We start from the raw sequence: 16,887 nt of genomic DNA on the forward strand, positions 1-16,887 counted from the left end.
ACAGGATCTGGGAAGGAAAGATGGGGTTGATTGGATGGTTGTGTCTGAACCCTGATTGCAGTTTGGCTGGGTCAAGTTATTTTGACCCTTCCAGTCCACTGAACCATGCTCACCTCAGGGCCACCCCTGCAGTGTTGCTGATCTGCTTAGGTGCCGGAGAGAGCTGTTGAGCTGAGTTCAGCAGAAAATTTGAAAGGATGAGTTATCTCCTCTCATCACTCACCCCCACATGTGAGAGCAAACTACTTATCCTTGGTTTCTGCCTATTTGCAAATTGATAAGCATCACACATGTCCTTTAAAATACCAGCCTCTGGCTGGGCGCGGTGGCTCACACCTATAATCCCAGCATTTTGGGAGGCCAAGGCAGGTGAATAACTGAGGTCAGGAGTTCGAGACCAGCCTGACCAACATGGTGAAACCCCATCTCTACTAAAAATACAAAATTAGCTGGGCGTGGTGGCGGGTGCCAGTAATCCCAGCTACTTGGGAGGCTGAGGCAGGAGAATCACTTGAACCCAGAAGGCAGAGTTTGCAGTGAGCCGAGATCACGCCATTGCACTCCAGCAACAAGAGCAAAACTCCATCGCAAAAAAACAAAACAACAAAAAAAGGAGCCTCTAAGAGCCACAGGATTTTTAAATACAATGAGGCCACATGAAATAATAGTTTAATAAGTGTTTTAGTTCCCTCCAGAAATGACAACACACCATACTAGTTTCAAAAAAAGTCATTAATAGAAATAATGAAAAACGGGCTGAAAAAAACCACCTTGTTTCTTTCCACTATATAGTTTTTAAAAAGCATTTTCTAGACATTCTAGAAATTCTGCTTCTCAGGACATGAGGTTGAAATGGACGCCTGAAATTTGAATGAGCCGAAGGCCTTTTCCTGAGGGTGGAGTGATAAGAATGTTTTGCCCCAGTAACTATCTCTTTCAATTTGGTATAACCCAGTTGTCTTTAAGTGTCTTCCAGTAACATCTAGAGCAACAAGCCTAGGAAATGTACCCTACGAGTTAAAAATTCCTGGGCTGACTTCACATAGATGACATTCTCTCTCATTATCTGTCTGAAAAACAGGAATGACGATATTTGACTTGTCTTAACCCAGTCCAGCAGGAATGCTGGGAGACACAACAGCATGCAGTATTTATTTTTCCTGCTGCTTTGCATTCCAGTGTCCTTGCCATTTTCTCCTTATGCGCTGATATCACAGTGAAAGTGCTGCTTTGCATTCCAGTGTCCTTGCCATTTTCTCCTTATGCGCTGATATCACAGTGAAAGATCATCACACCCTGCCAGGCATTTTGCTGGAGGTATATAACATGTTATCTTGCAGGTAAATTTCATAGCTTCCAGCCAATGAATTGCTTTTTTGGAAAATGAAATTTTTCCAGGAGAAGATAAGAAAACTTAAATAATAAGCAATTTTAACAGCTTGAGGAAAACCAAAGATTATAACCTGCGATGAGATGGTGCAGCAGATGTGATTTTTTTTGAGACAGAGTCTCATTCTGTTGCCCAGGCTGGAGTGCAGTGGTGCAATCTAGGCTCACTGCAAACTCCACCTCGGGTTCAAGCGATTCTCCTGCCTCAGTCTCCTAGTAGCAGGGATTACAGACGCCCACCATCACGCCTGGCTAATTTTTGTATTTTTTTCAGTAGAGACGGGGTTTCACCATTTTGGCCAGGTTGGTCTCGAACTCCTGACCACAGGTGATCTGCCCACCTCAGCCTCCCAAAGTGCTGGGATTACAGGCATGAGCCACTGTGCCCAGCCTGGATGTGAATTTTTTAGCCACCTGCAGCCTCTAGGATTAGGCAGATTGAGAAAACAAGATGTCACCATTAAAGCCAGAACTTAGACATTTCAAGGACATTATGAACCTCACTCACTTGTGAAGTACCTCTGATGGTCCAACTCCAAGATAGGCAGATTGTGGAGAAATAAATATTTCCCTAGTCATTGTGATTACATTCCTAATGGACCTTCTCTGGTGCTGATACTGAACTAGTACAAAAAGTTGTCAGTACCCTTCAATTCTTTTGGTCAAAAATATGTTTTTCCTGTTTTTTTTTTTTGTTTTTGGTTTTCCTATAAAATGAACATATACTTCCAACATAGAAGTTGTAACCTTTATGTTTAACCAAGTTTCCAGTTGAAGCCAGTTTGGGGTGTGCATGTGTGTGCATGTGTCTGTATATGCATGTGTGTGTGTATATACACACATTTTATACATATATATATATATATATATATATATAGTATGCATGTGTGTATGTACATACAGAGAATTTTTGAGCTGGGACCTTTTTAGCAGTAAAAAAAAAAAAAGTAAGTTTTAACTAAAAAAGATTGTCTTCTTTCCATTTAGCTATTTTAGGCTAAGAGAAAAATGAAAGACTAATTTAAAAAACCGTGGAGTTTAATTTCTGTTGTGCAAAAGAAGCAGTAGACACTTAATATAAATAAATTCAAACTAGAAGCCACTAAGACATTTACTTCCTTCCTTGAGTTAAATATATTGGGTATTTGCTTCACTGTTTTATAAGTATGGAAATACGTGATTAAGGTGTCACATTGCACAGCTCTGGTAACTGGAGACGGGAGGTAGAACAAGGGGCTGACTTTCTGATAAAGGTCTTGGTGTCAATTTCTAATGATTGTACAAGGGTGGCCCCTAAAGTGAGGCTGACTTGAGTTCACTTCACCTCACAATGTCTTAGTTTCCTCCCTTATTATAGGTAGATAAAACAGTATCTACTATAAGATTGCTGGGAAGACTAAGTAGCATAATCAATGTAGAGTTTCTCTATATGTATAGCACATATCAACTGCTCTACAAATGGTAGCTACAATTAATATTCAACTCAGCTCTAAGACCTTGGGCCAATCCCTTAATTCCTCTGATTCTTGGCCTATTTGTAAAATAAGAATACTGTTTACTCTACCTGCCTACTTACCCATAGTATTGTCATGAGGATCAAATGAGAACATGTCTTAAAAAGACTTTCAAAAATGAGTAATTGGCCAGGCACAGTGGCTTATGCCTATAATCCCAGCACTTTGAGAAGCTGAGGCTGGTGGATCACTTGAGGTTAGGAGTTCGAGACCAGCCTGGCCAACATGATGAAACCCCACCTGTACTAAAAATACAAAAATTAGCCAGGCGTGGTGGCAGGCACCTGTAATCCCAGCTACTCGGGAGGCCGAGGCAGGAGAATCGCTTGAACCCAGGAGGTGGAGGGTTGCAGTGAGCCGAGATTGAACTATTGTACTCCAGCCTGGGTGACAAGAGCAAAACTCCGTCTCAAAAAAAAATAAAATAAAATAAACCAGTTAGAAGACAAAGCTGTACATAGCATGACACAATGGAAAACATTACAAGGTTGTGTGTAATCAAGTGTTGGCATGTGAGGTTTAGAGAAAGGCAATGGTAGACCCTTAGGGAAAGAAGGCTATTATGGCATAATATTGGGGGACACTGCATATAGAGAAGGAGGAGGGTATTCAGCTGAGCCTTGAAGATGACAGAAGGTGGCTGGGGGAGGTGACTTCTGCTTCCACTGGCACCTCCTGTTGGCTGATCTTTGCGGTCTTATCTGTCATTTCAGGCTGAGCTCATTGGAAGCCTCACTCACAAGCTGGAGACCCTCCAGGAGGCGAAGGGGAGCCTGCTCATGGACATCAAGCTCAACAACGCCCTGGGAGAAGAGGTGGAGGCTCTGATCAGTGAGCTGTGCAAGCCTAATGAGTTTGACAAGTATAGGATGTTCATAGGGGATTTGGACAAGGTGGTCAACCTGCTGCTCTCCCTCTCGGGGCGTCTAGCCCGTGTTGAGAATGTCCTTAGCGGCCTTGGTGAAGATGCCAGTAATGAAGAAAGGGTAGGTGGCCTAGTGATGCAGTTCAACAAGTTCTCCCTCAGAGCCCACATACATAGAGAGGCACCATTAGAAGCCATCCTTTCTCTCAGGAAGATTTGTGGCAATCTCTTTGGGGTAGGGAGAGAATACACGTATAGGTAACCAAGAAACAGAGAAGGCATTTTCTGTGTCAAGATGTAATGCTGGCCAGGCGTGGTGGCTCATACCTGTAATTCCGGCATTTTGGGAGCCCAAGGCAGGCGGATCACCTGAGGTCAGGAGTTCAAGACCAGCCTGGCCAACATGGTGAACCAACATGGTGAAACCCCATCTCTACTAAAAATACAAAAATTAGCCGGGCACCATGGTGTGTACTTGTAATCCCAGCTACTCGGGAGGCTGAGGCAGGAGAATCGCTTGAACCCGGGAGGCAGAGGTTGCAGTGAGCCGAGATCGCACCACTGCACTCCAGCCTGGGCGACCACATCAAAAAAAAAAAAAAAAAAGATGTACTGCTGTACTGCTGACACTTAAGGCTCATGGAATTCTTGAGAGAAAGTAAGAACCACAGGCACCAGTTTCTTTCCTCTCAACTGTCTTCCCTCCTTTCTTTCCCAAAAAGATAAAAACATGATGAATACATTAAAACAGGGAGGGGGCAGGAACATAGGCTTAAGGCTCCAGGGCATCTCACATGAGGGGCCACAGGCACTCAGTGAGGACGCACCAGCATGTCTCCACTGCACCCCCTCCTCGAAGGGAGGGTACAGGGGGACAGGTAACAGTGCTGACCCCGCTGGAGACAATTCACCAAGAGCTTCCACCTGTCAGGCACTGTGAGCTTATGCGCAGTCTCACGGAATCCTCACAACAGCCCAGTGAGGGAGCTAGGATAGGAGGAGTCCTACTGCAGACTCCAAGTCGTATCACTACATTGAACAGAATTCCAGAGCTATAGAGCATTCTTCATCTACTCATCTGTACGGCAACTAGTCACTGGGGGTCTAGTGTGTGTCACTTAGTAGTCTAGGCACATGGGATACATTTGTGAGCAAAGCAGATAGATCCTACCCTCCTGATACTGAACAACAAACAGTAGACACAATTATTTTATATATATGTGCACACAGTATGTGTGTGTGTGTGTGTGTGTGTATATACATGCTAGAAGATGGAAACTACTCCAGCCATGAAGAGGGGCTCCTTTTCTTGTCAGTGCTACCATCTTTCTTTTTCTTTTTTTTTTTTTTTTTTGAGACAGAGTCTCACTCTGTCACCCAGGCTTGAGTGCAGTGGCGCAGTCTAAGCTCACTACAACCTCTGGCTCCCACATTCATGCCATTCTCATGCCTTGGCCTCCCAAGTAGCTGGGATTACAGGTGCGCACCACCATGCCCAGCTAATTTTTGTATTTTTAATAGAGACGGGGTTTTGCCATATTGGCCAGGCTGGTCTCAAACTCCTGACCTCAGGTGATCCACCTGCCTTGGCCTTGCAAAGTGCTGGGATTACACGCGTGAGCCACCATGCCCAGCCTACCATACCATCTTTCTTTTTCATTGCTCTCATGAATTCGCCAATAATTTCTAATATATTGCATTAAAAGGAAAGATGTCCTTTTTCAAATAGATTTTAAAAGGATTAGAAAAAGTCTGGATCCTAAACATTTAGGAAAGTGACTCGGCATTTAGGAACTCTGCAGCGCCACTCAGCATCTTCCTTGTGTAAATGTGCTGAGTCAGCTTCCTTATCTAGAAATAGTCTGATACTACCTAACTCAGAAGTGTGTCCTGTCCTCCTTTCTTCCACTCGACAAACAGCTAACAGTAGCCTGTCAAATATGAGGTGCTGTGTCTGCTGGGGACAAATGCTGACTAAAACACAGGCCCTGCTCTCCAGGAACTCACAACTCATGGAAGAAAGCAGTATGCAGGAGCAATTGTGTGCTGGTGCTGAACATAATGAGAAATTCAGCCACCAAACACTTCTCAGGTTGGGGAGCATAAGGCAGGAAGGACTTCACGCAGTGGCACATGAATGCAGTTTAGAAGAACCTCTTAATTCTAAGAGGACTGAGAGGGGAAGGGCCTCACCATTTAGAAGAAATACTATGGACAAAAGAAAGAGATGCCATGTTTAAGAATTGATTTGCATGTAGTTTGGTATATCTAGAACATACAGTGATTGCTTGGTTTTGTTTTTAAAAATAGTGAGCTAAGGCTGGGCGTGGTGGCTCACGCCTGTAATCCCAGCACTTTGGGAGGCCGAGGTGGGCAGATCATGAGGTCAGGAGTTCGAGACCAGCCTGGCCAACATGGCAAAACCTCCTACTAAAAATACAAAAATTAACCGGGTGTGTGGTGGTGGGTGCCTGTAATCCCAGCTACTCAGGAGGCTGAGGCAGGAGAATTGCTTGAACCCAGGAAGCAGAGGTTGCAGTGAGCCAAGATCGCACCACTGCACTGTAGCCCGGGTGATAGAGCAAGACTGTCTCGGGGGCAGGGGGATAAAAAAGAGCTATAGGAATATTAGAAACTGACAGAAAGTAAATGGCCCCATCAAAAGAGATAAAGAAGAAAGTCCAAAGAAGGTGTGGGAAGGATTAAGGGGGAAACCAGGAAGGGGTAATGAGGGCTCTCCCATTGTCCCTCACCCAGAGCTATAGCCTCAGCAGCAAAGCCATTATGGGCCTCTTTCTGAAGGGGCAAGGAGAAGGGACCCCAATCAGAACCATAGCTGCAGCTGCCCTACAGCACTGAGGTCCTGGTAAAAGAATGCAACTGTCACCAACTCGAAGCCTGGCACAGAGGCAGCCAGGGATACATGCCACAATTTCTTTTCACACTCTCCAGTCTCTTTTCCATCACTCCCCTTCGTCAAACCCAGACAGCAAGGGAGCCCAGTGGATGCAACTCCTAGAGTTCGGCTTCCTTTAGCACAGGGCAGAGGAGAGCGGACCTGGAGAGGCAGACACAATATCCAGCACAGAAAATCATCACAAAGACCTTACCGCAGTCATACACTAGACTTTAGACTTCAGCCTGTAGGTAGGGAAGAGTCATGAACTAACTTCGTGACTTACTCAGCCTGGGGAGGGGCAAGATTGATGTTAAAATAACAGTTGGGAGGCTCGTTTTAATAGTCTAGACAAGGAGGGTTTATGCTGTTGACGTAGGCAATTGTCCTGGGGGTAGAGAAGAGGGAATAAATTAGAGAATGAATTTGTATTAGCAAGGGGCATGTTAGATCAGGGGAAGGGTAGAGCAGAAAATAATTCCAAGTTTCCTATTGGGCCACCTGGATGAATCCTCTAGATATCTGAGACAATAAAGACTGGAGCAGTTTCTAGTTAGGGCAAGATAAATTGTTCTAGAACCGAATTAAATTCAACACTTACATGCATGCCTGCACTCTTAAATACAAGTAAGTTTGCTCACCCAAAAAATACTACAGCAGTATTGTTTTTTTATCATGATTGGGCTTTGTTAAGAAACTAAATCTATAAGTAGAAATGAGAAAAGGAAGAAAAATAGTTACCCAATGGGGAGTAGTGAAGACCAGGATTGGGGAGGAGTATCTATGAGGCTTTAACTGAATCTCTAAAAAAAAAATTTTTAATCTGAAGCCAATATGAAAAAAGTGTTCATATTAAGATTTGGCACCATTAATGATAGGTACACAGAGTGATGGGCATTCTCTATACATTACTGATGTCTAAAATATTTTATATATTTTTTAAGGTAGGTGATGAAAAAATTCTCAATTTTTTAACTTATATCTCAATGATACTTTGAAAGGCATCTTCATTCAAATTCAGTCCCTCAGGGTTTTTTTTTTTTTTTAAGGTATGTTTTTCTGCTTAGGGAAAGGAAACTTATGCCAATAAGCATGTAATTCTTCACTTTTCCCCCAGGCATTATTATGTAAGATGTGACAGGCTAGTTTAGGGGGATTTAGGGCAAAGACACATGAGCCTTTGATAACCCTACATAAGCTATTTGTATTGAGGTATACTTAAGTGATCTTATTTCTTGATTGATTTTCATTTTAATTTTCTGCACTTTTTTTTAAATTTCAATAGGTTTTTGGGGAACAAGTGGTGTTTTGTTACATTGATAAATTCTTAGTGGTGATTTCTGCGATTTTGGTGCCTCCATCACCCGAGCAGTGTACACTGTACCCAATGTGTAGTCTTTTATCCCTCACCCACCTCCCACCCTTCCCGCTGAGTCCCCAAAGTCCTTTTATCCTTCTTATGCCTTTGCATCCTCAATAGCTTAGCACCCACTTAAAACTGAGAACATACAACGTTTGGTTTTCCATTCCTGAGTCACTTCACTTAGAATAATGGTCTCCAACTCCATCCAGGTTGCTGCAAACGCCATTATTTTGTTCCTTTTTATGGCTGAGTAGTAGTCCATGGGGTGTGTGTGTGTGTGTGTGTATAAACCACAATGCGATACCACCTTACTCCTGCAAGAATGGCAATAAAAAAATAATACATGTTGGCACGGATGTGGTGAAAAGGGAACACTTTTACACTGCTGGTGGGAATGTAAACTAGTACAACCACTATGGAAAACAGGATGGAGATTCCTTAAAGAACTAAAAGTACATCTATCATTTGATCCAGCAATCCCACTACTGGGTATCTATCCAGAGGAAAGAAGTAATTATATGGAAAAGACACTTGCACACCCATATTTATAGCAGTACAATTTGCAACTGCAAAAAAGGGAACCAGCCCAAATGCCCATCAATTAACAAGTGAATAAAGAAAACGTGTGTGTATATGTACATACCATATATATATGTGTGTATACACATACTCTATATATATATACACACCATATATATGTGTATATACACATATATACACATACTATATATACACACCATATATATGTGTATATACACATACTATATATATATACACACACACACACATATACACACATACCACATTTTCTTTATCCACTTGTTAATTGATGGGCATTTCGGCTGGTTCCCTTTTTTGCAGTTGCAAATTGTGCTGCTATAAACATGGGTGTGCAAGTGTCTTTTCCATATAATTACTTCTTTCCTCTGGATAGATACCCAGTAGTGGGATTGCAGGATCAAATGATAGATGTACTTTTTGTTCTTTAAGGAATCTCCATACTGTTTTCCATAGTGGTTGTGCTAGTTTACATTCCCACCAGCAGTGTAAAAGTGTTCACTTTTCACCACATCCATGCCAACATGTATTAATTTTTGATTATGGCCATTCTTGCAGGAGTAAGGTGGTATCGCATTGTGGTTTTGATTTGCATTTCCCTGATAGAGATGTTGAGCAGTTTTTCACATGTTTGTTGACCATTTGTCCATCTTCTTTTGAGAATTGTCTATTAATGTCCTTTGCCCACTTTTTGACGGGATTTTTTCTTGCTGATTTATTTGTAGATTCTGGATATTAGTTCTTTGTTGGATACATAGTTTGCAAAGATTTTCTCCCACTCTGTGGGTTGTCTGTTTACTCTGCTGTTTTTATTTTGCTGTGCAAAAGCTCTTTAGTTTAATTAAGTCCCATCTATTTATCTTTGTTTTTGTTGCATTCCCTTTTGGATTCTTACTCATGAACTCTTTTTCCGAAGCCAGTGTCTAGAAGATTGTCTTCTTTCCATCTAGCTATTTTAGGCTAAGAGAAAAATGAAAGACTAATTACAAAAACTGTGGAGTTTAATTTCTGTTGTGCAAAAGAAACGGTAGACACTTAATAGAAATGAATTTAAACTAGAAGCCACTAAGACATTTACTTCCTTCCTTCAGTTGAATAATCTTCTAGAATTTTTATGGTTTTAGGTCTTAGATTTAAGTCCTTGATCCATCTTGAGTAAATTTTTGTATAATGTGAGAGATGAGGATCTACTTTCATTCTTCTACATGTGGCTTACCAATTATTCCAGCACCATTTGTTGAATAGGGTGTCCTTTCTTCACTTTGTTTTTGTTTGCTTTCTCGAAGATCAGTTGGCTGTAAGTATTTGGCTTTATTTCTGGGTTCTCTATTCTGTTCCATTGGTCTTATGCCTGTTTTTACACTAATACCATGCTGTTTTGGTGACTATAGACTTATAGTATAGTTTGAAGTTGGGTAACGTGATGCCTCCAGATTTGTTCTTTTTGCTTAGTCTTGCTTTGGCTATGCGGGCTCTTTTTTGGTTCCATATGAATTTTAGGATTGTTTTTTCTAGTTCTGTGAAGAATGATGGTGGTATTTTGACAGGAATTGCATTGAATTTTAGATTGCTTTTGACGGTATGGTAATTTTCACAATATTGACTCTACCCATCCATGAGCACAGGATATGTTTCCATTTGTGTGTGTCATCTATGATTTCTTTCAGCAGTGTTTTATAGTTTTCCTTGCAGAGGTCTTTAACCTCCTTGATTAGGTATATCCCTAAGTATTTTATTTTTTTGCAGCTATTGTGAAAGTGGTTGAGTTCTTGATTTTATTCTCAGCTTGGTTGCTGTTGGTGTATAGCAGTGCTACTTATTTGTGTACGTTGATTTTGTACCCTGAGACTTTACTGAATTCATTTATTAGATCTAGGAGCTTTTGGGATGGTCTTCAGGGTTTTCTAGATATAGGATCATATCATCGGCAAAGAGCAACAGTTTGGCTTCCTCATTACCAATTTGGATGCTCTTTCTTTCTTTCTCTTGTCTGTCTGCTCTGGCTAGAACTTATAGTACAATGTTGAATAGCAGTGGTGAAAGTGAGCATCCTTGTCTTGTTCCAGTTCTCAGGGGGAATGCTTTCAACTTTTCCCTGTTCAGTATAATGTTGGTTGTGGGTTTGTCTCCTCAATTACTTTGCCTAAAATGTCTGAATGGTTAAATATAATTTTTTTTAATTTAAAAATGATATTATGTGTCAGCATGTTGGACAGAAAACCACATTAAAGATAACATATGCTACAATATCATAGAAAAGCATAAGAAACTCTTAGAATAAGACATTGCCATCATTGTTGAACAGAATTTCTCTCATTTTGGATCAGAGGCCTGCAAAAGAGAACTGAAAAAAATGGAAACTGACTTCTTTAGAGATGGAAATATGATGATCTCATTGTTATTATGGATTAGGGAGAGGTTCTCAAACTTTAGCCCCAAAAGAATCATCTGGAAGGCTTGTTAAAACAGGTTGCTCGGCCTCACCTCCAGAGTTTTTTATTCAGGAGGTGGAAGAGGGCCTGAACCCTTGCATTTCTAACAGTTTCCCAGGTGATACCACTGCTGCTGGTCCAGCAGCCACACCTTGAGAACCACCATATTCGTGTATATACTCAAGGTACCTTGATGATTTTTTTTTTTTTTTTTTTTTTTTTGAGACAAGAGTCTCACTCTGTCACCCAGGCTGGAGTGCAGTGGCACATCTCGGCTCACTGCAACCTCCGCCTCCTGGGTTCAAGCAATTCTCATGCCTCAGCCTCTCGAGTAGCTGGTATTACAGGCATGCACCACCATGCCTGGCTGATTTTTGTATTTTTAGTAGAGACAGGGTTTCACCATGTTGGCCAGGCTGGGTTTGAACTCCTGGCCTCAAGTGATCCATCCATCCCGGCCTCCCAAAGTGCTGGAATTATAGGCATGAGCCACCAAGCCCAGCTGATGATTGGTTTTTAAAGTCAAGAATCTGAAAGCAATTTTATCCCCAGCCAATTTAATGTAACACCTCTCAAACTGAAGCTATCCTATGATGTTACAAGTTAGAGAATGCTGTAATATGTAATATAAGGATAATAAGCTGATTTTCAAAAAGTTAGCCTCCTTACTTAGGAGTGACAATAGGAATAGAGCTTAGATATTTCCCAGTCCTGTCAGAGGTGTCCTTGCAGGGAGTCTGGCTGTTTTCTCCCTTTCCCTGGCCTTCACTGATCTGTCCGATTTTCCCTGGCAGAGCTCTCTGTATGAGAAAAGGAAGATCCTGGCTGGTCAGCATGAGGACGCCCGGGAGCTGAAGGAGAACCTGGATCGCAGGGAGCGGGTAGTGCTGGGCATCTTGGCCAATTACCTTTCAGAGGAGCAGCTCCAGGACTACCAGCACTTCGTGAAAATGAAGTCCACGCTCCTCATTGAGCAGCGGAAGCTGGATGACAAGATCAAGCTGGGCCAGGAGCAGGTCAAGTGTCTGCTGGAGAGCCTGCCTTCAGATTTCATTCCCAAGGCTGGGGCCCTGGCTCTGCCCCCAGACCTCACGAGTGAGCCCACTCCTGCTGGGGGCTGTACTTTCAGTGGTATTTTCCCAACATTAACCTCTCCACTTTAACCTCTTCTAAAATACCCAACCAAAAGATCACTGTTTCTCTCAACACTATTTAATCTGAAAAATGTTTCAGTACAAACCACTGTTTGAACTATCTGGGTTATTGGTGTTTGTTCTTGATGAAAGGAAAAAAATTCTCTCCAGGAGGAAGCCTTTTTCCTTCTTGCCCTTCCTGATTGATCTTCTGAGAGCTCGAATGCTGCTGGACACGTACCCCTTTCTATTATTACTTTGTAGTAGAAAGAAAGTTAATGAAACTGAGAACTGATTGGAGCGTGTTTGATCATTGAGTTTTTAACAGGCTGAGGCAACATGGATCAGTGTGTGTCCCCCTCAGGAATGTATCCACAGTGGCCTTCCTTGCTGGTGGGCAGTGTATCCTGATGGCAGGGTACAAGTACCATTAATGAAGGGTCTGCAACATAAAGCCTTAAAAAGACACACACTAAGAAAACTGTAAAACCTTGAACATTGTTATTTATATTTTTTAAAATGGAAAAGATCATTATGTTTGTTGTGCTAACCACTTATTTGATTCTGTTTTGTGGTGGACGTAGACGATTACGTTTCAGCTTTGTATTTTGTGAAAACCTTAATGAAATGAATTCCAAAGATAGTCACGTTGAGCGTGAAGACTTTTTTTCTTATATTCCTGTCTTATTTTTACAAACACGAGCAGGCATTCTGCACTTCCACTGGACTGAGTGTGGGGGAGTCCTGCTCCCCTGCTCTTCTCCTGTCTCACACCTTCCCCAGGAAGAAGGCCTCATGCACTGCAGTTATTGCATCATTTCCTAGTGCTTCATGTCATTATCACTGGTGGGGAAACAAAGCTAAATTTTAACAAAGACAACTCTCAGACCTATATAATAGGAGGAGGACGTCCAGAATCCAACAAAATTCAAAACGGAGCCCATGCTGTTCTCCTGAACAAGATTTGGGCTAAATACGGCCTGTTTATTGAGGCTGTTTTAATGATGCTTTAAAAAAAAAAATGTTTTCTAAAATGTCAAACCTGTTGACCACACTTCAATTAAAAACTCCCTCCTTAACCTCTGAAGACTGATTTTGCTTTATCGTGTTTCAATAATAACATTTCAGAGGTTACTCTGTAGCCCCAGTTGTAAGCTTATAAAAACAAACTGGAAGGCTGAGGAGGTTATGGGCTGGCAGCCAGGCTATGTTTACAGCTGCTGGAGATGGCAGTAGCCTAATACTTTGAGCAGGTGGTACATCCCAGGCTGTGCTATAGTAGATTTGTTTTTTCACATTTGATCTGTGGCTGGTGGCCACCTTTGTTGATTTGGGCTTACGAGTTTCATAGTAGCCAGTCTTAGAAAATTGGGGGAGTAAAATTTTGAAGTAAAAAAAAAAACATGACAAGGGTACCAAATGCTCCTTCTCCCCTTAGTACACTTTAATTACTTAATGAAGTTTTATCTCCTATGTAAGAATATCAAAATTGTAGTTTGGGTCTCCAGTAGAGATGTCTTTTGATTAACTTATAAACAACTGGCCACCCAGAAGTTTCCTTTGCATAGTCAACCAAAGCTATGGCTTTGTTCTTTGGAGCTTATGTACTGCATGACTCCATTGATACAAATAAGACAGCACCTTGGTTTCCCAGGGATGTTTTCATTCAGAGGTCCTGTCTCCCAGGGAAGCAGTAGAACCAGTGACAGCATTCAACAGCCACACTGCATGGTCATCAGTCTTAGGCCAACATGGGAGCCTGAAATTAACTCCATCAGTAACTACCTGTGTGTCTTGCTGATAGTGAATGAGCCCTCACGAGCCAAGCCAGGTGGAAGCCAGCCAGCAAACGTCTACAGCTATTCTTAGTGAAATTCCTCAGAGGAATCCAGGGGGCTCCCAGTTCCCAACACTCTTCGAGATGACTATTTTTCAGGATTTGACTGGGGAACATTTTACATATTCAGTCTTTCTCAAAAACTTTTATTTATTTTCTTGAGAAAGGGTCTTACTATGTTGCCCAGGCTGGAGTGCAGTGGTGCAATCACAGCTCATTGCAGTCTCAACCTCTGAGGCTCAAACCATGCGCCCATCTCAGCCTCCCGAGTAGCTGGGACCACAGGTGTGCACCACTATGCTTGGCTAATTTTTTGATTTTTTGTAGAGACGGGAGTCTCACTATGTTGCCCAGGCTGGTTTCAAACTCCTGGGCTCAAGGGATCCTCCCACTTTGGCCCCAGAAGTGCTGGGATTACAGGCATGAGCCACTTCACCCAGCCACTTCTAATTTATAGACATAAAAGTAATTGACTCCCACAGCACAGTAACAGGCAATGTTGCTTGGCATGCCACAAACATCTGAAAGCTTGTGACACTCCTAGGATTGTGTCCATTCTTTCATTACATGGAAACTTTGTTCTGTTATGTGAAATGGGTAAGGCACCAAGTGAGACTTTGAAATCTAATTTTTAGGTGGATGCGATATTTATTGTAATAGGATTTGACCTCTGTACTTTAAAGAAATCACTAACCAAATTTTCAAAGTTTCCTTTTAAATGCATTTAGCTAGAAGTCTATGTATTTATCCCTTTCCTATTTTGCATTCTTCTCCCACTATTTTTAAAAACTCATTTACAGTAGAAACCATCCTTCTTTCCCCCAACAGTATCCTTTGCCAAGACCATGAGAACAGTCAGGAGCATGTTGTTGGTCAGGGTTTCAGAACACGTGTGAGGTCGCTGAGAATGTTTGCTCACAGTCAATAATTGTCTCTGTGGATGTGATAATTTTGGAGATACACTTCTGGTCAGAAGTCAGGTGAGATAATCTTGCAATACTCCAAATGAAGATACTCCAGCCACCTGCAAGCTTCCAGGACAGGACAATGTCCTGTAAGAAAATCAGGAGGCCTCCACTTCCTGGGCCACTTGAGAAGTTCCTGGGCGTGTCACTACATGTTGGTTGACTCAGCCATTTCTCATGCTGTTCATTTCTTGCGGTGGCCACTTAACCCCAAAGAATGAAGGGAGGATCCACAGTGAAAGTGCCTGAGTTTCTCTACAAGACGAGACGCTGTCGAAACCAAACATCTTTTCCTTTGCTCTAGGGAAACATTTTAGGGTTTGTTTTGCACAGCTGGTTTCCAGACTAGAAGATTAACGAGTTTGGGTCCACCCCTAAGAATCAGTGGTTGTCTTTTAAGGTGAGGAGTGTGGGCTTAACTGAGGTCCTTTGAGGGAGCTATAAAGGAGAAACAGCCTGGGACATCCCAGTTTTCCTATTCCTCCACTGTTAATATCTCATCTAAAATAATTCATGAGTTTAAATGGTAAATATATGCTTTAAGCTCTACCTTTAAACTTGTATGTTATTCAGGCATCTCTTATTAAGATACTGGGTCTCTGGATACCCAAGGAAATGTTGACTTTTTATTCTTATGTGGTTCCAAATTTACTTCTCTTCAGTTTGTCCATGGTAGTGCTGGCTTCATTGTTAGGTTGGAGTTATTACTTTCCTTTTAGAACAACATGAGTTTTATTCACCTTACTATTAGAAAAAGGAAGAACTACAGCCAGAAATAACTTCATTTCCTACAAGCTATAAAAAGTGGTCAGGTGAATGTGAAGGGGCTCTTCTACACAGGAATAGATTATTGGGAACAAAGTATTTCCTGCTGCCTTAACTCTTTGGGATGCATAGGATAAAATTATAAAGACCATTTTAATATCAGAAAGGGTTGTCTTATTAATTTTTAAATAAAACTTCACATTTCTTAATGGGGAGCTCATTCCGAAACTAAATCATGGTTTCTCAAAGTGTGGTCAGGATACGATCTGCATCAGAATCCTTGGAATGCTTGTTAAAAATACCAATTGCTATGACATAACCAAGTCTGCTGGAATCTGCATTTCAGCAAGTTTCCCATGTTATTCTGATGTATTTTAACATTTGAGAGCCACTGCCAATCATCTGTACAGTTCCTACTGTTATGATCACAATAAGACTAACATGAATTTAATAATCTGAATAATTTTTAAAATTTAAATAAAAACAGAAATTGAAGTTAAATTTAAAAATAAAAATAACCTCAGAAGTTGAAAGTCCTGTCATATTTATTCTATTAGCTATATAAGTTTATACTGTCTCCACTACTTATATATAATTCCCAAGGTTGTGATACAGATTTTGTTCCCTGTTCACTCTTTTTTAGATCTGTTTTAAACAAGTTATGCACTTATCAGATTTAATTGCACTAAATATTTTTCCTCAAAAGGAATCAGTTTTATCACATGTTGCCAGTAATTTTAAGTTCTGCCTTGACTGAAATTAATCAACTGGCCTTTTCAGTGGGAACTTTACTGATTCAGTGGGAATCAGATTCCTGTTGCTTCATCACAAATGTTATCCTACATGAGTTAGAACCTCTCCTGGTGTGGATTTGACAATTTAGTTAATGAAACCAGACTGTGTTCATTTCCTTTGAGAAATGAAAGCAGCTGTCACCCAATTTTGAAACTCTAAAATCAAAATTAGGCAAGAAGAAAGTTGTGAATGAAAAAACTGGCTCATTGATTCCTACTTCATCTATAAATTATTCTCTAGGTGGAAAGGCAGCTGTATTTCTTGCTTAAACACCGGTATTGCTATTGCTTTACAGTAGGTTGAACAGGGGAAATATTTATATAAAGAGTTATTAAATTCTGATAAACGAGTGACTATAGGACATAAGGAAATTCT

General features: G+C 41.3%; 1 protein-coding gene across 4 annotated transcripts in view; it reads left to right on the forward strand.

Annotated features, from left to right (window-relative positions):
- The window catches only part of SHROOM3 (shroom family member 3), a 95,979-nt gene extending 79,736 nt beyond the window's left edge, over positions 1-16,243 (forward strand). For 2 of the 4 annotated variants that reach the window (XM_030819022.1, XM_030819020.1), the window contains exons 8-9: positions 3,617-3,889; positions 11,812-12,797. In XM_030819022.1, the coding sequence (XP_030674882.1) occupies positions 3,617-3,889; positions 11,812-12,180 (642 nt within the window). In that variant the 3' untranslated portion in view covers positions 12,181-12,797. Of the gene's footprint in view, positions 1-3,616; positions 3,890-11,811 lie in introns of all 4 variants that reach the window. The other 2 variants (XM_030819021.1, XM_030819023.1) reach the window with 2 other exon arrangements.
- Positions 16,244-16,887: the final 644 nt, after the last annotated feature.

Source organism: Nomascus leucogenys, chromosome 9, assembly GCF_006542625.1.
Source record: "Nomascus leucogenys isolate Asia chromosome 9, Asia_NLE_v1, whole genome shotgun sequence".
NCBI classification, from domain to species: Eukaryota; Metazoa; Chordata; class Mammalia; order Primates; family Hylobatidae; genus Nomascus; species Nomascus leucogenys.